Below are 24847 nucleotides of genomic sequence, written 5' to 3'. Positions count from 1 at the left end.
AGAAATAAATGCAGGGAATTGAACTGAACTATGTCCTTCCATTCACAGAAGGTATTTTGGTCCAGCTCACGGAAGGGGAGCAAAGGTTTTTTTTAAATCAATATCCCTGCTGCTTCTGATGCCCCCTGAAAGTCTGCTCCACAGCACAGGGGAACCCTAAAATACACCATAGAAGATGGCTCATCTCCATTCCTCTTCCAATTGTGAAGACCTCACCTAGATCAAAGCCTCTTCCGTGAATGCAGGGTGAATTCCATGAATCCATTTGTGGAAGGACACCATTGTATGCAACCAAAGTACTCTTTGGCAACAGCTTCCTTAACATTTAGCTCCACCTTTAATGAATAGCAGTAATGAGTAGTTACTGTATCTCCTTTTAAAGTACTACTTTCAGAGATAGGTCCATATAGTAGCCATGACAACTCACAATAATTAAGAGAGTACTAAATCCAAGTTTTATTCAATCCCTAATTTTCTACTATTAATGACTCTGATGCAAGAGGAAATCATTCTGAAACACAAAAAGTAGTACCATCTCAACTTTACCACCAGTTACAATAGGCACTTAACAGTGAAATAAGACTGAAGGTAGTTGCTATCTACTTAACATGAAGGTCAAAGACAAATATCACTGCATGTAATTTTTCTCCCTATTATAACATTTCAGTCCATTCTGGAGGAGTTAGAAAAGCACACAATTTCAATTAGGTTTTTAAAATAATTAAGGAATACTTGCTTCTTTGAGACACATGAAACTTGTATCCACCTTGAACACAGGGAACATCAGCATCTACATTTCAATTTCAGACCTTTGATCAAAGTTTGATTTTACAGATCTATAGCTTTTGAGATCTTTACCAAAAGTCACAAGCTAGTGACACATTGCAGAGTGAAGTCTTTGTAGCCATAAGTCATCAATTAGAAGTCACTGTAGCTAATATTCAAGAAATAAACACTTCCACTAATGTTCTTTGCAAGGAAAAACATGTGTTTTACAGCAGGGGTGGCTAACCTGTCTTTCAGTTCTTGATGGACAATAATCCCCATTAGCTACAGCCAGCATGGTAGCAGACCAGGATGATGAGAGTTGCAGTCCAGTCACATTTGGAGCATCAAAGACTAGTCACGCCACTTCTGCATAGGTTAGAGTATCTTTTTTTGAAGCACTACCCACCTGCAAATTCTTGCCTGTATGGCAATTACACACACACACACACACACACACACACACACACACAGAGCTAAAAAAAGTAGGCATCAAAAAACATCATCATTCAACAGTACAACACCACTGAAAATTAAAAGAAAATGGGAAATTAAGCCATCCACAATTAAGTCACATAAACCAGCTCCTCGTAATGATCATGTTCTGTAACTATTAAATCTGAACCAGGCACAGTTTTTGTAAAAGCAGCACAAAACAAATGAATGCAGGCAGATTGGAATAGAGATAGGACTGCTTGCTAATCAGAAGCTGCAATCTGTAGATGCAAACCCCAAAGTTCCAAGAGGGCTATCTTTCCAATTAATGCTAGTTTGCACATACCATATGCACATGGGTATAAAGGCACCAGTCATATTGGAGTGGTAGCGCATTTACTGAGTAGAACATAAAAAGAAAGAACTAAAGTGGCTAGCACAATTATGCTACACTGCATTCATAATGTGTGCAAGTCTGGCATCTCACAGGCTTACAGAAAAACTAGTGATGCCAGAGTAGGACCCGAATTGTCTCAAACTCAGTAGAAGAACAGCTTGCTCCAGGCTACATCCTTTCACCCTACACCAACTGTATTAGCTGAGGGAGACAGGGCTTCCTTATAATCTACCATGGTTGCTCTGTGAAGGTGCTGAGGAAACTGGAATGTTCTGCACGTCAAGGGTTTCTGAAATTAGGGCACTTATCTCTGTTCTTTTTTAAACAAATGCTTTAAATACTTGATTATTTGACTAGAGAAGTGGTGGAAGTGTTTGCTTTACCAGTGAACTGCCACTGCACAATACCTAATACAAAATAGGTATGCTTGTGTGTTAGTTATACAAATCAAGAATATTTACCACTCCCTCCACTTTGAACCCCCCAATCACTATGAATTCTTAATTGAGCTATTTTCTGAACAAGAAAACCAGATCACCTCTTGAAATCGAAACCAGATTATCCAGCTGATGCAATTCCACTCATGTAAATATTTAATGTTTTCACAGCACATGGCCATGAAGAGAACTTCATTGGAGAGACCTCTTTCTCCACTCACTCACCCCAACCCTAGCCATTTTGAATGCAATAGCAACTTAACACTGTTAAAAGTTGACTTAACTCCACTGTATCGATTAAGATGGACTCCCTAAATATATATACAGTGGTACCTCAGGTTACATATGCTTCAGGTTACATACACTTCAAGTTACAGACTCCGCTAACCAAGAAATAGTACTTCAGGTTAAGAACTTAAGAAATAGTACTTCAGGATGAGAACAGAAATCGTGCTCTGGTGGCGCGGCGGCGGCAGGAGGCCCCATTAGCTAAAGTGGTGCTTCAGGTTAAGAACAGTTTCAGGTTAAGAACGGACCTCTGGAACGAATTAAGTACTTAATCCAAGGTACCACTGTACTCTTAATTCTTGGAAAAGTCAGGCTAGCTTCCTGGTGAGGTACTAGGTTGCTAAGGCAGCAAAGGAATGGGATCTGTGTGAGACATCAAATGGGTGGCGTCCCTTCCCCCAACTTGCAGGTACTTAGAAAAACATAGCCAGAGTTAGGAGCAGAGAGTTGGAGTGGTGTGGGCTAGAAGCAAAGCAGCAAGCTGGAGAGAGGAGAGGGAGAATATTTCTTCTTTGAATGCAAGGCTGCAGCTATGGGGGAAGCAAGTCCTATTGGGGTGTTAATGCTGTGAACTCCTCCATCACAGGCTCTGGTTGTAGATGTGTGTAAATAATCCATGTATCATAAAGACATTCTCTGCTATCCCTGATTCCAAGGGAAGCATAAACCCTGGGTAAGCACCTGGAATCCCTGGAATCTCACACTGCTTGGAAATTTGGGTGGCATGCAACATGTAACTAGAAATGCTGGTTGTAAAAATCACTCAACTTTTTGCGTAGCAATTTTAGAATAGGGATGGATTGGCTGACCAGTAAAACACTTATGGGAGGCATCTCTGTTTTCAGAATGAATCTTATACGTATACAAGTTACTGGTACATTGTAGATGCACCCAAAGGTAATAAGTTAAAGTGAATTAGCACTGTACTTCCTTAGATTGTATTACATCTTTTATCACGGACAGGGAAGTTTTAGAGAGAAACACAAAACAGTTATGTTTTTCTTCAGTACACTGAATTTATTTTGCATTCCAAGACAGCAAGCTTAGAAAGGGGGGGAAATGTTTCTAGGTCTGCAGCAGCTTTAAGATAAAAACTTTTAACCTACAGAAATTTCATTAAAACCAGGACATTATATTTATATAGATATGGGTATGCATAACTAATCACCAGAACTAATTGCTGAATTAGAAATTTTTCTATGCTGAGCGCACAGATTCAAATACGTAGTCACATTCTGTTCATGTGTTGAGTTATTAAGCAGTCACTTTACAGAGCCCATGAAAGCAACATTTTACCATGTGAAACTGGTGCCTCCTGTGCAGCAAAGAACAAACCCTGATTAGCAATCACCATGTGGTTTTTATCAACTACAGTGCCAACATAACCTTTAACAATGGTTAACAGTCCAATCCTATTCACCTTTACTCAAAAGTAAATCTCACCAAGTAAACCACACTAATTCTCAGGTATGTGTACATGGGATTACAACCTGAGGCAAGGTCAGAGAGCAGAGTTTCATAACCTATCCTGTCTCCTAAAATGTATAAGGGATAAATATTGCTTACATGCCTACAATGAGCTCTACCAATTCCTCTACTGTCCAACTTTCATACACTTGTTTATGACCCACAGGGGATGAACGATTGCCAGTTTGGTATCATACTGCATCCTGGACTCTTTTTGTTTGTAGGATTCAGCTACATTTTATGCATCGAGTAAACTAATTACAATTAACAACTAAGTTAGGTCCATTAATTTTAATGGGTCTACTCTGAGTAAAGCCTAGTTGCATGCCTGTGTGCATGTATGTGTATCCAGCTAGCCACGGGTGGAACTTCAAAAAGGCAACAATAGGTTTCTTGGTTACTCATAGCCAAAATTGCTTGTGTGTTAGAAACCTAGCAGTTTAATAAAAAGAGGTTCAGTGCAATGATATAGCCAGAATGTATTGTTGCTATATTTACCATTGTAAAACATCAATGAATGCTGTCTCAGCAGCAAAACATAATAAGGGAATACAAATTACATGCTGAACAGCCAAAAGGGATAGAGATTCAAAAATCAATATTTACGTCGACAGACCCTCAGATTCTGTGGAGCATTACATGAGAAAAATGTGTAATGATTTTACTATTTCCTCCATCTCTTTTCTATGATGTTGTCTGAGTAATTATTTTTTGAAGTAGAATTTGATGTTGCCCTCATTATGTCCTCTGCCTCAGCACTCCCATCATTGACTTATTTACTCAACACTTATTGTCTCAAATTAGATTTCAAGGCCTGTAGGTCATAACGTTATGCCTATTAGGCCGTGCAATAATGAAAAAAAGATGACGAAGGTCCTGATTAGGACCTTTAAGTAGTGCTCTTTCACAGCCATGATATTATCTTCAAACACACATATTTACATAAACTAAATATTATTACACGAAGGTCAAGAATTCAAAGGTTATCTCAACAAGATAAATGATATGAACAATTCCTCACTAGTTTACTTTGCATTTGCAATGAAAACAACTAACCAGTCAGCTACTGAGATTACCAGATAATGCTAGCCTACCATTCCCATCATCCTTGACCATTGGATGTGCTGGCTGGGGCAGACAGGAACTTCAGTTCAACAGTACAGTGGTACCTCGGGTTATAGACACTTCAGTTTACATACTCCACAAACCCAGAAATAGTACCTTGGGTTAAGAACTTTGCTTCAGGATAAGAACAGAAATTGCACGGCGGCAGCAGGAGGCCCCATTAGCTAAAGTGGTACCTCAGGTTAAGAACAGTTTCAGGTTAAGAACGGACCTCCAGAATGAATTAAGTTCTTAACCCGAGGTACCGCTGTATCTGGAGAGCCACAGGCCTTCTGTTTTAGATACCTCATCTTTAGAGCAGGAAAATTTACCACTCTTCAAGGTTGGGGTTTTTTTAAGTGCTCCACAATGTTAATGCACATACAGTGACCTCAGTTCTCTGAGCGCTGATCCTTATGTAGCCAAAAATGGAACCACCCATGAAAAGAAAAAGAAGGAGGAGGAGGTATCTGCATATTAAGCCAGCAGTAACTCTTAAGCTGTAAGAGGTTATAGGTAAATGGGGGAAAAGAGAGTGGAGAGAACTAATCTAAATGTTTTACAGAAAACAGCTTTGCCATTTAAAAGATATCATTGCATCTATTCATCCCAAGTATTCCAAACACTTCTAGTTCCCATATTCAAGAAAACTGGCTGAAACTCGCCATATTTTCCATTACCTATTAAGGCCTCCTGTCACCCTCTTTAACTTTATTATTTTCAAGCTCATTTAAGTTCAGTAAAATGACAGAAATCTAGTTATCACAGAATACTGCAGACTGGGACTCGAGAAGGTATTAACAAGTGCAACTTAGTGCTAATGACCGAACACCATGTTGATTAACAAGCTGTACTAAACAGGTTTTAAAAGAGAGAGAAGGTGCTTAGTCAGCTCTGGAAATTTATTTTGATAGACTCTCTCATTTTCTTCTCCTAACAAGGCCATTAGTTTTAAAATGAATTACTACAGAAAAAACGTGCTCAGTGAGATAATCCATCACCAGTTTATTAAAAGAGAGAGCAGAATGTTTGACTGTAAGAAAGAAAAAATGCAAACTAGGGGTTCATAACACTTAAGGGTTCTTCAAAAAATATATGAAAGATGTTATATTACCAAAAACTTAACTGTGATTTAGCATTCAGGTCTGATTGCAGCACTGCACACTTCTTTCCAGAGCAGAGCAGTTCTTCCCCCACAAAACTTGCTCATGGTTAATTATCAGGTCAGCAGTGATGGCTGCTGACTATGGTTAAAGTTAACATGGATGTGAAACTAGCCTCAAGCAGCAGTTAAGAAGGAGTCCACACTCCAGAAAAGATGTTTGATTTAAGCAGTCTCATGCTTATATCAACCATTGAGAGAGATGACAACCTTTAGAGTCAAGTTATTAGGATATTTTCTTTTGGCTCCTAAATGTTCGCTTCACAGGGATGAGGAACTTGTGACTCCCCCCCCCCCCGATGTTGTTGAACTCCAACTCCCATCATGGTGGGCATTGCAATCCAGCATCATCTGATGAACTACCTGCTCTGACGTGTCAAAATTATTCATACAACTGTGCTCAAGACATATCACAGGGCATGTAGGAAACATTAAGGTATTTTACATCTAAATGCCAAAATCAATTTTTAATCCGTTTTCCTGTATGTTTTTTGTAGTCAACTTATATTGGATTTTTTATGAGACAGTGCAGACAATCTCATAAACCATAACCTATGTAGTTGTTTCAATATTTAAGACAAAGTGCACAAAAACATTCCTAATTTCATTAGGCAAGGCACCAACTGAAGGCATGTTCTTACATTGGGAGCTTTCCCACATGTGTTACAACTTTGCTTTTGCAACTTTTATCTTCAATTACAGCTGAAATGCAACAACATTACATTCTCAAAATAGCAGATGCAAGACAGCATCTCAGCATGTCCTTTCTGCCTCCTGTAATCTCTTGACATTCTTCAAAATGTACTTTTATCTGAGAGGGCAGTGGCCTTTACACTAAAAATGTGCCCTTCATTAAAAGACTCTCCCTCCGACAGTTCCTTTGTTGTTGCAGCTGGAAATGGGGCATTTCAGATGTGGTAATTATAACTGTTGGATTTAAAGATAAATATACAACTATAGCAATATCATTTTGAAGTAAACCGCTTTAGAAAATATACTGTAGCAAAATATCTAGACATTTCCCTGAAAATCCAACACTACTATGGGAACCTATGGGCCTTCATCTCCCATCAGCCTCAGCCAGCATAGCCAATGGTCAGGGATGATGAGAGTTGGAGACCATCGCTCATCTGGAGGGCCACAGAAACACAAAAAGCTGCCTTATACCAAATCAGTCCATCTATCTAATTGACTGATACTGTATCTACAGGAGATTGATGGATCGTCCTGAGACAACGTGGAGGTATGGTGGCCTTTGTCTCCCTGGCAGTATCCCAACAGTATTTACACTCACTAGCAGCAACTCTCCAGTCTGAATATGTGAATGGACCAGTGGATGTTGTCATCACATGGCCAGCCCCACACATTCCCACCAGGCCCTTCATTCAGAAACTGACACCTGGTGTCTTGGTTTCCAACTGACACCAATTGCTACTCCTTCACTCATGTACAAGGCTGTTTGAAAATAAAGCATGCCACTTTGCCAAGAACCATATAGTAAACTTCCAAATCCCTGTTTAATTCTGATTGGCCCGTAAAATCATTAAATCCATAAAATTCAGAGAAGCTCTGGTCCCTAGGCCTAATTAGGTCCAGCATGTGTCCCAATTTGTCCTGCAATTCTGTTTTCTCCAAACCACACCCGCTTCCCCCTCACAGGCATCACATGTGACATCAGGCATGAACCAGGTAAGGATGGAGCTCCAAAGAAACAACTGGAAGCTTCAGATGAACTGTTGCAAGTTTGCTATCAGGCTGATCGGTGGTTACAAGAAGTCTCTTCAAGGCACACTGCCCACCCTCAAAGAAGCCCCCTGTGAAGCTGTCACCTTACATCATAATGATGCCTTGTGATTGTCAGATGGGCAGCCCACCCAGCCTGTCAAAGTTGGGTATCTGGCATAGAGGGGAAGGAAGGAAAGGATCCAGCCTGCTGCACTGCTAAACAGACACTGGTACATTGTGACAGCAACACTTGCATGTCATCAAAAAGCAATTGTGGATGCCATTTCCGATGCTAAAGGACCATAGAGATTGACAAGCTTCCAATCAATACTGCATATTCTTTCAGTTAAGCGCTAGAATTCCATTCTTTTCAGCCCTAGAATCCATTCATGGGACATATGCTGAAGTCATGAAGATCTAATTACCCTCATGGAAAAGCAAAGTTATGCGGCCGCCCATCCCTGGAAGCAGCTTGTTCCATACTGCATGCTACTTTGTGATTTGGATTTATTTTTGTTTTCTTGCTAGCAGTGCTGGGCTCCAGGTTGAGGGCATGGGGAAGCTTGGCAGGAAACCACCAGTGGGCCCCTCTCCTCTCTCCTGCCAACTGAACAATATTGTTTCTTGCCTCTGGGTCCAACCACCATCACTTCCTAGCCAGTGGCACCTGGTGTTCTTTCTACTTACTTCATTGTTTGCTGTTTTCCCCTCTTCTGGCGCAGAGCAAGAGGCAAATGACAAGAAAAGAAGTAATAAGGCAATCAGTTTTGGGTAGTCAGCAGTGGCTGTGTAAATCTCCTATCAAAGTTCAGTCTTCAAGTGTTATTGGACTACAATTCCCATCATCCCTAGCTAGCAGGACCAGACCCAAGTAGAGAATACTGAGCTAGATGGCCCAATGTTCTGACTCAGTATAAATCATCTTCCATGTTTCCTAACCATAAGACCATGAAAATACAGCTGTTTACTTTAGCTACAGACAAGGCTGAAGCTTTCAAAACTTTAATATGAGCTTTATAATGACAATCACTTTACCATACACTGTACCAAAGATTTTGCTGCATTTTATGTGTGGAAAAGCCACCCTTAACATTTCTGAAGTATTATATAACTATGTCTACCGAAGCAACCGTCTAGATTTCATGGGCTCATGGTTCATTTATTGCACCCATGGCACTTTCTGCCAGAAGGTCCCCAATGCAACGTGCTTCGTTTTAAATAAAGCTCTTACCCTTAAGAAATTTTGGCTGTCAGTATGGTTCTGATTTTGTGTGGAATCTAAATGTACCACTTGCTACCTGTATGGGCAGAAGGGTCAGAATTTTTTAATAATGAAATGTGCATTTCAAAGTTTCTATTATGTATACTTTCAATTAGTCATGTCCAGGCAAAAAAGAGAGCAAACTTAAGAGATAACACTTGCGCATGAAAGAAGCTGAGCAACTGCTGTAGAACAGGACATGGATACCCTCCAGCAACTTTAAGTGTCTTGTAAAGGACAACAAGGCAGAAAAATCTGATTCTTGCATCATCACTCTCACCCTTATCTTATACACCCTGCAGCAGGAATTCCAGCTCCTTTCTTCCATGTCAGCCACCCGCTAGGCAGAAAAATAAGATACTGAAAACAGATGTGTGAATTAAAAGGAGAAGAGAATGAGAGGAGGGGGGAACTGAAGCAAACAAGGTATCAGAAGGCTTGGCAAGTAAGCCGGGTTGTCTAACCTCTAGCCCTCCAGATGCTGTGGGACTCCAACTCCCATCAGCCCCAAACAGCATGGCCAATGCTGGGGGGTGATCAGGGGTTGTGTTTGAACAATATTTGGAGGGCCACAGCTTCCCCATCCTTGCCATAAAGGGACTATACATAACATGGCCTAACACAAAAATTGAGACTAAAGAAGAGAAATGAAAATGAAAAAGGAAAACTGTTAACTAAGAGAGGATAGGGCTAATCACATTAACAAATGTGCTTGTCAGCTCTGTGGTTAAAAATGATCTGGTAACAACTGCCCTCCCCAAAAACCTTTTGTTATTGCAAGTTTTATTTTACAGCCAATTAAAAAAATAATCTATGGAAGACATTTTAAGCACTATCACTGATTTGCTGATAAATAATATTCTAAATATTAAAAGTTGAAAATTAACAAGCTAGCTGGACACTGAAGGATTTTCCCATATGAAAGTAATATATATAAAGATACAAATCCAAGTGGCACTGAACACCATCAACAGTATTATTTCAAACTACTTAAGCAGTATCAGAGGTACCTAAAGTTCAGATGTTGAGCACTGGAATTCAAATCCCAAGTTCCATCTAGCACCAAGTGAAGCATTCAAATTCAAATGCACCAATTAATTGATTTTATCACATGTGTTGCAGCTCCGATAGAAAGGGCAAAAGTACAGGCTCAACGGAAAAGGATGACATTTTCAGTCTTTGTGCCCTATAATAGACTTATGAATGAACTACGTTTGACAGCCTGATGTGACTATTGATAAAAAAGAAAAAACCAGATCCGAAATTCTTAGGGGCATAATATAGCTTAGCAGTAGGTTTTCGATTCAATGTCATGTAATATCTTCAAACATTCCTTTTACACCTTTCAGTGAAGCATTATGTACTTCATACATGACCTTCCCATAATAAAGAGAAAATTTTCTTTTTAGCATAATTTAAATGTGCAGCTGAAATCAGTAAAATATAATGGTTAAAGCTAGATAATAAATTCAAGGGGGACTGGATCTTTCCCATCAGAAGTGATTACTGTAGATAAAATTGCAAATTGTCTCCCAGTTAGGACATGCTTTAAAAATAACCTAGCTGAAACATTCCAGACAGCTAGCTTAAAATCTTTCACGGTTGACCTCTAAATCCTATGTTAAACTAGATCATGGCTTAGCCACGTGTAGTAGTAACAGGACTGAGAAAGAAGCGCAGCAGCCATGTTTCAGGCCAGGAACTCTCACATCTGCTCATTTGGTCTAAGCCATGATTTGGCTTAGCATTATGTGAAATGGAACTCACACTACCAAGACACTGTGTGACATTTTTGCAAGTGTAAGATATCTGTTGGATTCGTCTGTTGTGCTACGCTAAGAACAGGGGTCCTGCTAACGGAACAGCTGTAGCATGAGTGAATTTCCACAATGGGGACATCACCCCATTAAACCAATTAATTCAATCTATAAGAATTAATTCAATCTATAAGAAATTATAAACTATGTTGAACCCATAGAATTTAGAAGAGCTTGGAATCTTGAAGTGATGGGCTGCATTCACTCATTATGGTAAGCCATAGTTAATGGATTACTATATATGCACTGGTGGCTCTCACTTTGCTCCTTCCCAGCAGGAGTGGGAGGAAAAAACTATAGCCCCCAGCTTAGTGAGATGGGAACTTGGCCAATGTCACTCAGAACAATAACTGTTTCCAACTTACTCCCAGATATTCTGCCTTCCAATAATTCCACACCGTGTTCACCTTTTCACTTAACTACGAGTCTTCTCTCTAACACAAGTTAACTGTGATCAAAACTACTACTGAGACATCTAAAGTAAATCATCATTTCAAATAGTGGTTGTGGTGGCCATGTTGCATGTTTTATACCAGTGTTTTTCAACCTTTTTTGGGCAAAGGCACACTTGTTTCATGAAAAAAATCACGAGGCACACCACCACTGTGTGCGGAGAGGGAGATGTCAGAGCCCCGCTGCTCTCTATGGGGAATCGGATGAGAGCAGACCGCCTGTCCGCTCTCATCCGATCCCATCCGATCTGATCCCCACCCAGGACAGATGGAAAATAGGGTGGACACAGGCTGGCGCCCGCCTAGTGGGCGAAAATTTGACATTTATTTTTTTAAAAATCTTTCAAAATTTTCAATTTTTCAATTTGCACACCAGGTAAATCTCGCGGCACGCTAGTGTGCCGCGGAACAGTGGTTGAAAAACACTGTTTTATACTATCATAGTAATATAATAATATTCATGCATTGCTTTGCACCTAACACTGGCCAATCTTTGAACATACAGTTTGTAACAAGTGCCACCATGCCTACCTATGTTGAGTGACTTTGATCTCACACAAGTGCAGTGCTGCATTACCAAATAGGCAGAGTAGGCACCGGTCTATGGGCCTCACGCCTTTTACAGGCCCCACAAAAACAGATCAAAATAATATTGATTTGATCTTGAATGAAAATTACAACCAAGCTTTCTTAGCTCAATGCTATCCCACTTGAGCAAGTGTGTGAGGGAGCTCCCGAGATTTCGACTGTCATGGGGCCTCCACAGGGTTTAATCCAGCATGGACAAGTGCATTGGTTCTTAGTACCTACTTTTTGATACCTAATAAGGGGACTTAACTTCTCAATATTCTAACTGGATAGCAAAACTGAGCCTGCTTTAAGGTTTTGATTTTGCAGGCTTGCCATAGCTCACTGATTGGTGGGTGGGAGAAGGCAATGCAGAGTTTAGGGGAGGAGAAGCATCTGGAAGAGGTATATTTTCTACATAATATATATAACAAAGGATACATTTTTTCCTTCAGTAAACACTGGAGCATGTGTGACTATTACGGGGTTGTGTTCCTGCATTTATAACGTGTTGCCTTGTTTAACAAGGAAGGTGCACTGTAGCATCCGGCCATTTATCAATTGCAGCCAGTTAATGATAGAAGCCTAATCGCTAATTACAAACATGAAAGCGCACCCACTTTTAAGGATAATTAATTATAGCAAATGGGCGGTGAGAAAAGGGGCTTGCAAACCAGTTGATCTAATTTTACAGTGTAAAGTTCTCATTCTTCCTCCTTGCAAATGACACAAATGGTTCGGAGGCACAAACAAAGGAGCCTCAACCTTATTTCTTCCTTTCGTATGATTAATTATTCAATAAACTATTAATTGAAAAATGCAGTTGAATTTCAGAAGCATTCATTTTACTCAGCATATCATTTTGTCTAGAAAGCACCGATTAAGCTGTTCATCAAAGGTGAACAGACAAGGTCAGCTAGGCTGCTCCTCTTCAGTTATTCATTATCTTGTCCACAGTAGTAATTAACAATGGAAATATTTCCATAAATCAGATTTTTTTCTGATATTTGAAGTTGATGAACAGCCAGAAGATCATATGCTAGTATTATTGTTGTTGTTGTTGTTGTTATTATTTTGCTGTTATCCAACACAATGCAGTATAAATATATCAGGTAGAATTTTTTATCAGGCGATAGTTAACCTGGTCTTTTCTTTTTTTAAAAAATGAGGAAACCATCAGCTAAACCTATTTAAGCAAACTTTTTGCTTATGAGGAAGACCCTAAAGAGCAGATTTACCAATGCACAAGAACACACACATTTATTCAAACCTTTTCATTAGGTCTAGAGACCTTTCGGCATTACAAATTGCTTAGATGAAAATGTTAATATTCCACATTGAAAATAAAATTTGATGGCATATGTAGATACTTTGAATGATCTTTACTGTACAGATTCAGCACAGCTATTTTTAAACATGATATATTAGATTTTTAATTTGTTCCATGTTACTTGATTTATAACTATAATTCAGAAAATACGTATCATCAACCAAAATTAATTTGAATTGGAAAGGGCAGGAGGGGGGAATCTTTGCAGTAAACAAAATTAATTGGATACAATCAGGGATCTAAATAATTACTATGCTCTCTGTATTTGTCACTTACTAAATTTAAAGATTGTGTCACTGTTAAAATGTTTAAATATTTTCAATAATTGTGTTTTCCTTTACAAAATACACTTCAATTTGTATCTATTTGTGGGGAAGCATCAAGTAATTCTAAACACATATACCAACTCTTCCATATTTTACTCTGGCTAAATCAGTGGCCAGAAGACAGAGTGGTAGATACAATCAGGGGGATTTTTACAGATTGGCCAGGATTTCTTACACTTTGTTGTTTAACAATTGCAAGAACATTAAGATGCCACTTCCCTCCACCTCTCCCACCCAAATTATACTGCTAGAATGAAAAAAAGCTGGGGGTAACCAGGAGGGAATTTTGAGAGTGGAAGGGCTGAATTCAGTTTAGGTATCTAGATAAGTCTTTCTGCCTGGCTCCTGCTGGGGGATTGAAGGAGGTCTAGTAAAAAACAACAACAACATAGATCTCGGGAGCCTGAAGTCTGTTCACAGTGGGCTAAATGTAACCTGTAACCTCAGTTTTTGTCACTAAGGTTTTTATTCTGTAACCTCAGTTTTTGTCACTAAGGTTTTTAATTTCTTTTATTTTTTGTTCATGTTCTCTTAGGTTCAATGGTGTTTGTACAGGACAAATTGCTGGTGGCTCATTCTTTGTATCTACCGAAAAGTGACAGTGAAGGCCAATAGCTAACTTACAGCCTTAAAAAAAGGGAGATTATTTTCTTCCAAATGAAGATGGGAAGCCTACATGTAAATGCTTCTCAAGGTTCCAAAAGTAAAGTCCCTTGACCAAAAATAAAATAAAATAATGTCAACATCATTTTCACTAAGAAGGCATGACAGATTTGTAATATGCTACAACTGTGACTGGCAACCAAATGGAGGGCTTCTGTTCAGAATTTAAGGAACTCCATTCCATTTCCACCACTATCTTTCATTTCATCACCCCAACCATCAGCTTTCCATGATAACTGAGCATGCTCATCTTCACTGCGCTTCTCCCATTTTATTTTGTTCAAAAAAATTTTTGTACTTCTACATGCTATGATGTTCTGCCAGGCTTGTTGATACTCCCCTCTTTTGCATAAGTAGTGCTATTTCGATTACATATGCATTAACACTTACACACCTGAACATCAAAATTAAATTTGAGAGATAGGGAGGGCACATGGAACTCTTATGTTGGCATGTGTGAGTCATTCTGTTTTGGAATTTAGCTATCTATTCAACTTCCCTGTGAAGTAGGCTACTGTTATCTTATTACGAGTTGCACTCAGTTTTATTATTATCTAAAGCAAGGTAAGTTTATAGTTAAGACATACCTGGAAGCCTTCACAGTCAATTTTATTAGTGTTTCTTTTACACAGCTGAATCTTACCACAACCTCATCCATTCCCCCAGCCTGCTCAAAGGATAACAGCTCTTAGAAAAGAACACTCTGGTTCCACACTCCAGTGGTGTCCTTCTCACTGACAGAAGGCTCTTTGACCCAGCAAACAAAATAACATCTCTCTCTCTCTCTCTCCGAACAAGAATTGACATCTTGTCAATTCGACCTTCAGAACAGCGTAGAAAGCGGTGTGGAGGCTGAATGAGATCAGCAAACAACAGCAACTCCCCCTACCACCAACCTCCCATGTCCCACTTAAGGAATGTTGACTGGATCAAAGACCCTTCTGTGTGATGGGCACTACTGGGTGCTATAATCCTAGCCATATTCCACAGAATCAATGCATTTAGCTTTCACCATCACTATAGCAACTCTTACCTGGAGGCATCTCCGGTGGCAAGTAGTGAGGCTCTTGAGCACTAACATGAACCCAGTCGAAGTCGTCATATGGGTCTTGATGGTAATCGCAGGGCCCTGGACCATCATTAAAGGTGCAACCACCTAAAAGAAAGGGAAGGGGGGAAATATGTTATGTCTTAAATATCAGATTTAAGAGTACATGCATATAATCTTATCCAAAGTGTTTTCTAAAGGGAAAAGGTCAATGAAAAAAGTTCCTGAGCTTCCATACCAGGAGTGCTGTTTTTAAAAGAAAATTTGAATAACATTGTCCCTCACCATAATTTGCTTACAATTTGTCAAGTTCAAAGAAATCCCCTCAATGGGTCAGAAATCACAAGCCAAGCAACTCAACTCCATGTGGTTTAGTACAGTGCTCAAAGGGTATGGTTTGAAGGCGCATGAGGCCACCACCTTGCTAAGGTAAAGCAGATCTAGTTGTGGTCAGTGCATGAATGAATGACTGCCTGGGAACCACATATAGACTGTATTAAACTCCACGATGGAAGGAAAGTGGGATAGAAATGTAAGAAAATAAATATTTATTTAAAGGAGCATGTGAAACGGTGAAAGATGGATGGGACAAATTGAGTAAGAACTGAGGAGAGACTGCAAAGTAAGGTACTACAAACACTGAATTAAACTTGACATTTAGCAAAATCCACAGTGAAAGAGAACAAAATGCACTAAAACTTGCATTGCCAGAGTTTTAATTTAATGTTATTGACTTACTAGTATTGATCTATCAACAAAAGGGAGGAAGATAGAGAGATACGATACAAACCTAAACACCAGTCAACAAGGCCCTAGATCTGAGGACTGCGTCTTTATACGGTTGCTGCTGTTAAGGTAAAATGAATGCCAAGGAAATTCGAAATTCAGCCCATTGTGGGAAGAGGGGAAAGAACTGGCTTTGAAGGGGAGGAATGGTTTTATTTTTGCAATTCAGTGTAGTTTCAGATGTTTTGCTTCAAGAAAGCTGAAGAACCCAGAACGCATGGAAGGGCAAATTAAAGTTCTGCTAGAAGAACTACAGCAGGGATGGAGAAGCAGAGATGGTAGCCATATGTTGTTGGACTGCAACATCAACCTCACACCAACATGATGGACAAACATTCCCCATTCCTGAAATACAGTACTGTATAGTTCTTGCTCCAGAAACATGTATACTGCAAAGAGGGAAGTTATGTGAAAGAACAGGTGGCGTCCTGCCTCTTCTGCAAGCAAAACTTGCTATGTTGTATTTGATATCAAGTGAGAAGTAGGCAATCTTAAATACAGAATGGAGACATTACAAAGAAAAGTGTGTGGAATAAGAAGTTGTGCTTTTTTATGAAAAATAACTAAGCAAATATGAGCAAAAAGTTACCGGGAAAAAGCTAAGACAATTCTGTGCAGTCCTCCCCCAAGAGCTCAACAACTCTGGGTAATCCACCCACCCTATCCACGCTCCTTCTCCCTCCAGTGACAATGGGTAGATCACTGCTAGTTTTTTTTATACTGGGAGTAGATCACAATCTCTTGGGAATTGGACATGCCTGCTCTAGGTCTATCGGCTTTGCAAGAGGTGAAGGTGTCCAAAATGTTGTTTGCAGAGCTCTGGATTGTTTTTATTTTGGTAACATTTTAAAAAGTTGAAAGTGTCTCGCATGGTTTTTATAGAAGGGAAAAGAGAACAAAAGCATCAAACAGCCCAGGGCTGTCTTTTGCATAGTCTGCAAATGGAAACTACCACCTAATTCCTACATAAACAATATGAGCTAGATGGGACCATTAGTCTGACTCAAAACAAGGCAGCTTCCAATGATCCTACTCCTGATTTTCAATACCTTTATTACAATGATCAGTTTGACAGGTTCAAGTTTGTCACTATATCCTGACAAGGCCACTGTGATTTGGTGCATTTCCCATTTTCATCCCAAAACGTGTGTCTGCGTGCCCTTAAAAGAACTTTTAACAGGTGAGAAGCCATGCATTTCACAACACCATGTATTAACTGGCTCCTATTTTAGAGGCTACAAACTGCCAACCTTCTTATGTAGCAATACTGATACAAAAGTGCTAAAATGCAGCTAAAAGCTATCCCGGTAGGAAACCATAATGTTACACCACATTACATCGGCACCAACTGAGAGTTCAACTATGAGTAATCTCAGCTGCTTTATATATCCAGGTTTATAGGCACACACTCTTTAAGGTTTAAACCATGCACATTTTCCATTACTGTGCACTATATTAATAAAGGTTACAAAAGGAATGCCACCACTGTCTGCACAAAACGATAACACTGATCAAAAGGTCTATTAATACCACAAAAGTTCAAAAACCTTATAAATGCATGCACTGCTAGCATAACACCACACTGGAAGCATTGCTGGGGGACAATCTATAATTTTTTTTAAGGAAAAAATACAGAATTGTATCATGCAGTTTTGTTTATATTAGGTTCAATAAGCGGCTTGCCTACTCTTCATATGTAGATTTATTCATTAGCATTATGTACAGTTGCCATGTGAAAATCTGAACAGAAAAATTGTTGAGCTGTTTTTTTTTGGGGGGGCGCAAAGTTGTTGTTGTTTTAGTTTTGCCATTTTTGAGCTATTTGTATGCCAACCTTACATTATGGAACTTCTACAAGAAACTAATTGTTTGCAACAACCAAACCTAGACTGTGACCATATTATAGACTTCTAGTAGGCATCTTTATGCAGTGGATATCAATTAATTACTGAAAACAATATATTATTATTGATTGATTTATAAACTGCTTAATATCCTAAACGGCTTCAAAGTGGTTTGCAGTTCTAAACTAGTTATAAAAATATGTCCAAACATTATTAAAACACACAATAAAACAATTTCATCAAAACATTACAAACATCCAGAATGAAAATGTACAATAAATTTAAGCTCACTAAAACAGCATAATTAAACAATTAAATGGGCAATTAAAGCTTATTAAGTCAAGAGGTGCAGGTCAGGAGATTTCAAGTGTACTAATACTTAAAATGTGGTCAAATTAAATCACATATTATGCAATAAATAACTTTTTCAACCAAACTGAATTGCCAACATCACTGGAGAAGGGCCATTGCTTTGTAGTAGAGCCTATGCCAAGGTCAAACCTTGGTATCTTCAGTAGAAAAAGATCAAACAGGAGGTGATGGGAATCACCTTATCGTCAGAACCTGTCAGAGGCGGTAATATTGAGCTGGATGGACCAGTGATCTTTCTCAGCATGTCAGCTTTGTATGTTCACTTTAAGCAATAATATTGTGGGAAACAAGCACACTAAATGTATAAAATTCTGTATCAGAGTTTGATGCCTATCCTGAAATAGTTTATTCTATACGTCAACCGAGTCACTGAAATATGATCATGTAATACCCAATGGCAGTAATCTTCTGCAGATTACATGACACAAGGTTCATAACAGACCTGCTTTAATAAGTTGGCCATATTTTCATGGAAAGTGAAGGGACAGGTCACAAGTGGAACTGACAGTAGCACTGCAGTTTACAAAACAAGTCCAATGAACTCTATAGTCAACCATCTGTATAACCTATTTCCAAACCTGCTATTTTGGCCTGTACCCAACAAAGCAACATAGCACTACATGGATGCTCCATCGGTGCAATGATTTCTGGTTACATAATATAACTTTATCCCCCCCTCCTCTCCCCTGAGGCCCCCCCACCGAGTTCTAGAAGTTCCCACAACCCCCTGGAGCAGATTTGGGTAGGGTGCTGGCTGCACAGGGAGAGGAGAGTGGGGTGCTGATAAGGTGACTTTAGTTGAATACTGCCCTTCGTCTTCATACAACATTACATGATTTATTGTTATGGCATAACCTTTGTTATGGCATAACCTTTGTGGCTTATATTAAACCACACACTTGGTACAAGTTCAGAAAAGTGTGTTGGACCAAAGCCTAAGTTCATATGCACACTAGGTTAAAAGCTTCCCCTTAAGGATGAAGTATTGTCACAACCATGTTGTTTCTGAACATGCTCACCTGAAGCAAAACCTGAAGAGGTTCAAGTTGAGGGTGGATGGCAACTTGGAAATGAGTTAGAATCTGAAACACTCCTACTAGCTCAGTCAGCTAAGATGTCACTCCATATTTAACAGAAGAAGTGGCAGATACTGACATGCATTTATCATCAAGATCAATCAACTTTGGGGGGGGGCAACAGTGGGGGGGGGAAAATTCACTCCTTAGGAAATAATGGAGAAATTCAAAACAACTGGATGTTGTTTGGTAGCAAACATAACTTTAATATCTCTGACAACACTGGACTGATTTTCTAAAGCATCTAAAATCAGTTCTATTTCCACCCGAGTGAAGTCTTTTATATATTAGGCATTTATGTATCACTTTAGACTGTCAAACAAAAACAAAGAGCACTGTTTTCTACTCAGCTGATTGCTATGTCAGAGCAACTGTCAAGGATGGCAGATTACAGAATGGAAAGGGGGAGGCGAGAAAACGTACCAGGAAACAACATTAAAGCCTCTGAAAAGTTACAACACTATTCTCACTGAGGGACCTTTTTAATCAGCATCTGTCATGACAAAACTTAATGTTCAAATCTTGCCTACTTTAAGATTATAATAGTGCTAGAACCATTCTGCAGCAAAACCTTCCATTGCTATATAGAAAGTTAAACTGATAAAATGAAGAGTGGTATTCCTTTAAGCAATGTTATCATTGTCTGCTGTCACAATACCAAATTGACATACTGCTTTAACACACATGCCTTAAGGGCAGCCATTACCCTTTTTAATGGCTTAAGTGCCCTCAAGTATATAAATGTAAAAGTACCAATGGATCTCACATGGACTCGTTTGGAAGATTAATGTTCCTAATTGCTGTCCTTCAAAGCCCCTATTAATTTTAGGAATCTAAATCCTGATTAGTGCTAACTAGTGGCGACAGTGCACAAGCAACTTCAGAGTTTGCCATTTACTGCTTGCAAAAAACCAGCCAAGCCAGTAACGGTAAATTTCCACTGTGCACAGCAATGGAATGCACACTGAGTTTTTAATTCGTTTTTTAATTCAATTGGTTACAAACTAAACTCAAAGTAAATTTGTATTTGGGTGTTTTGACCCATCTTGTAAATGTATTGATACAGATTGAGACTGACACCTAGCATATCCAGGTTCGTGCCCATTCTGCTGACTTTTATCATGGCTTCAAGGAAGGGACAATGGCTCCTGGTAGAGCATATGCTTTGCATGCAAGAAGTCCCAGGTTCAGTCCTTCTAGGATAGCTAGTTAAAAGGGTCTCAAGAAGCAGGTGATGGGAAAGGCTTGTGAGAATGGCTGCTAATCATAATCAGACAATACAAGGCTAGATGAATGAAACAGTCCGGCCTGGTATAAGGCAGTACCCTATGTTTTGTGTCATGGCCACAACTGATGTACCACAACTGGGTAAAAGGTCTCTGCCAATAGGTGTCTATTTTGCATTGTATTGTACTGTGCTGTTTTTAAAAACATGTGCCTACTTTTTTTAAAAAAACACACCCTGTTTTTATTGTATGCTGCCTTGAGTGAAAGGTAGTTCATGGATGAATATGACTACTTCACAAGAACATTCAAAATTGCCACATAAAACTTAACTCCTTGACTTCAAAACAGAATATATTCAAGAGGTCAATGGCTCTTTGGTGCTCTGTCAAAAGCCATTGAGGATGAAATGGAAGTATTTGTAGATCCCACGAGCACACTGGGGTCACGTCTTACTTCCTCCACCCTCAGAAGTGTAGGGGATGGTGGCCTAGGCTTTCTCGGTAGCAGCCCCTAAACTGTGGAATTCCCTGCCCGTGGGGGTATGTTTAACATCTTCATTGTACAGCTTCCACTGTATGCTGAAGATGCAGCCTTTTACTCTGTTGTGTGGGAAACACCGCTTTTGTGGTAGCTATACTGTTCTGTTGTGGCTGCATTATGTTCAGAAAGCATAATGACATGATAGTTTATTGCAAAATTAAGAATATGTGGCATGTATCTCATACTACACAGCCAGCAAAGTCTAGTTCCCCCTCCAAATAAATTTCAATACAAATTACAGAAGCATTAAGTATATGAAAGTATAACTAAGAACAATGAATCAGCATAGTCTATTATATGTTTTAAATGTCACTCGTGCACATATATTCCCAAGGGTGGTAGGTTAAGAGGATAATAAGAAACCACTCTTCCCTGTGGTCAAAGCACACAGTTTTTATTCATCAACATGGGCAAAGCTCCATCATAATGTTCATTTTACTGCTGTAGACAGTACCCCCCCTTTGTCTGTATATTTGGCTGCCATGTGAAGAGTCTCTATGCACATAATGCTCCTCCATGTGAGCAACTATAGCTCCTTCAGTACAGCAAATGAACACACAGTAGGTGGCAGGGGTGCCATCTGTGTGGGGCCATGGGGGCTGAGCTCCAACCCCCAAATCTCAATGAAGGGACAGCCCCTCTCTCACACACACGTCACACACACACACCACAGGGCATCAGCACAACATGTCAGCATGCTCTGTGGCATGCGTGAGTTACGTCATCCCGCCACGGGGTGTGTGCACTTGACATGCTGATGTCACATGGTCCCTCAATCACAGGGCCAAGGGGGTGCGCCTGGTGGGTGGGCGTGGCCGTTCTGCACAATGGCGGGGCAAGGCTAGCACATGCACCCATTCTTTCAAACATGGGATGGTGTTTAAAACCACTAATATAAAAAGCAATGTAAAAACAAATCAACTCACCTCTCATCTGAATACTTCACTAATATTTCCAAAGAGCATTATCATCCCTTAATGACATACCAAATAAATAAGAAACTGCCAAGACTCATTTCAAAATCCAGGCAGAATGCCAGCTAATCAGGAATTAACACTACAAATTAGATATGACATGGTATATCTGGTGCATATTTCCTTTCAAGCCAAAGTCATTTCTTCATCCATAGCTGAGGTTAAAAATAACCCTGATATTTAGGAAACACTGAATGTTACTAAAACTGATGCAAATTAAACTCATTCTGAAGTGTACTAATTGAGACAAATCTGAGGGGAGCAATTGACAGAAAGCAACTGGAAATATGAAAAGGCTGCATATTGTTCACACCATGCTATCTCACAATATATCAATTAGCTTTCAACCTCTCAGATCACTGTACTTCAGGTACTTCATCATCATCATCATCATCACCATTATCATGTAGCCTGGAAATAGGAAAGAACCTGATTCAACAAGTAGGAATACATACCAGCCAAATTCAGGAGAAAACCAGAGACCTATATAGTCATCTGAAACAACAGCAAACAGAACACTACAGAAAATTACACCTCTCTTTGGACTCCTTGAAATCTGATTCTCCACTTCCTTTCTAGCTTGAGCTTCCAAAAGCATGAGATGCTGCATTTCCCCATCTGCTCTACCATCTAAGGGCAAAATGGTCTCTCATGATGGAAGAGCTTCCTGCCAGCATATCAGTTTGCAGAGGATCAAGTAGCGCTGTCATCTCCTCTGCACATTCAGGGCAGGTCAGAGGCTCCACAAGATCAGGGCTCCTAGTCTCATGGAAAAACCTATAAACTGAACACACAGAGATCAAGGGAGATCAAGAGTGGGACACGGCCCCACTCATTATAAAACAAAACTTGTGGGTGGAAAGAAGGGAAAGGGGTAATGTAAACAGGATGGGAATGGCTCATCCCACACTTTACCTGATAAAACAAACCCAGGAAGAATACAGAGAGATCTGGAACTGAGAGTTGCCGCTGAACAGCAATATGTACAGTAATGATGGAGGCAACATGGAAACAGAGGTAATCACCCAAATGGGAAATTCCATTTAGTTCTTTACTACAAAGAAGTAGCGCTGAAAGGAACACCTGAGAAAGCAAGTACAATCCAGTGCAAATTCTGCACATTAAAATGGCATAATCCTTTGTGCAGACTGCACCAGTAGCCACTCCATGCAGAGGACAGGTTAACTGGAAGGGGATCTGGATAGGTTGTGCATGAGTGCTACGTAGTTTGCAGGTACAGTGGTACCTTGGTTGTCAAATGGCTTAGTTGTCGAACAAATTGACTCCTGAATGCCGCAAACCTGGAAGTAAGTGTTCCAGTTTGCGAACGTTTTTGGAAGCCAAATGTCTGACGCGGTTTCCACTTGAGTGCAGGAAGCTCCTGCAGCCAATCGGAAGCTGTGCCTTGGTTTTCAAACAGTTTTGGGAGTTGAACAGACTCCCGGAATGGATTAAGTTCAAGAACCAAGGTACCACTGTATAGGAAGGGAAAGGGAAAGAGTGGCACAAAGCAGTGGTTGTTTACATTTGTCAGATACAATTTTCAGAGACAGGTGCCAAATAAGCCTTATTATCATTTTTAATGAGAATACTATTAGACACTGAAGGACAAATTGCAAGGGGCTTGGGTTGTATAAAGAACAAAATTCAAATAATGGTTATAATGGAATTGCTCAGCCACCCCAAAATGAGCCTTCAAAAGTCTTGCAATATTTTGCAAACAATGAGGGTACATGTGGGATAGACATGCACCCACTATATGGAACATTCCCAAGCGACAGGGGAAAGCGACATGCCAGGTGGCCGGAAACTGGAGCAAATATAAAGCTACCATTGTCTGTTACCAAGCGTCTGGATTAATGCATCAAGTGCAACCTGAATCTTTCCCCTTTCAAGTAATTCTCTAGTTGACTGAATGCAAAAATGACATCAGATATTCTATGGAGTAAATAATGATAATCGCTTCTAAGCCAATTTCACATTCAGTAACACCTTCAGTGATCTCGGGAGATACCAGTGTGGTGTCAAAGGGTTGCAGAAAGTGCTTTAGACAGGTTTGGCAAAACATCTTACTGTAGAAAAGCTCTGCTGCAACCTAATTAGCAGTGACAGAACAGAAATGAACTTGAATCTTCTGCAGCTTACCTGTCATTTGAGACTCGCATCCTTATGAATACTGGACTGAGGATGAAAGGGAGCAATATTCTGCATAACACAAATAGGCAAGATGGTCTTAGTTTTACCACACAACTTACAAATCCTATTTAATCAATGCCTATTTGTTTCTATTTCAAAATGCTCAGAAGAGAATATGACTGTTTTACAGGAAATTGATTGCTCTGGGGCCAATATTTAGCCTCTTTTTCTCATCAAAAGCTAGTTTTACTCGTAAGTTATTTCAAATTAATATAAAAAATTGTAGCAGCAAATCATGTTGCATTTCAGACAGGGGAGGTCAGTCACGATCCCTCAAGTTACACTGCCTTTGATAAATAGTTCACTTTCCTTATTCAAAAATGATCAAACCATTCTTTTTCCATCCAATGTGTCCCATACACTTAGGCACACATGCTTTCTCCCCCTTTTTAAATGCCAGCAATCTTTAGTACCAAGCCACTGAACAGGGGGACTTTTTCAGCGCATAGTTGGTGCAGCAGGCAAAGCTCCTGCTCATGGCAGGCATCCGTAAAACCAAATGATGTATGTATTTCTGCTCTGTGACCCTGCTCCATCAGAAAAGGTGCAACCCCATCCAGAGTCGGCTATCTACCTTCTTCTCAGTCT

The 24847-nt window shown here is 39.7% G+C and overlaps 1 protein-coding gene across 14 annotated transcripts in view; it reads right to left on the bottom strand.

Moving 5' to 3' along the window:
- The window catches only part of PTPRK (protein tyrosine phosphatase receptor type K), a 327907-nt gene that overhangs the window by 231733 nt on the left and 71327 nt on the right, over window positions 1-24847 (bottom strand). For all 14 annotated transcript variants that reach the window (XM_082216025.1, XM_082216024.1, XM_082216026.1 and 11 more), the window contains exon 2: window positions 15230-15352. In XM_082216025.1, coding sequence (XP_082072151.1) covers window positions 15230-15352 — 123 coding nt within the window. The remainder of the gene's footprint in view (window positions 1-15229; window positions 15353-24847) is intronic.

The sequence above is a fragment of the Podarcis vaucheri genome (genome assembly GCF_965113315.1).
Source record: "Podarcis vaucheri genome assembly, chromosome: 3".
Taxonomy (NCBI): domain Eukaryota; kingdom Metazoa; phylum Chordata; class Lepidosauria; order Squamata; family Lacertidae; genus Podarcis; species Podarcis vaucheri.
Note: the sequence above shows the minus strand (reverse complement) of the source record. Positions and strands in the feature narration are given on the sequence as shown.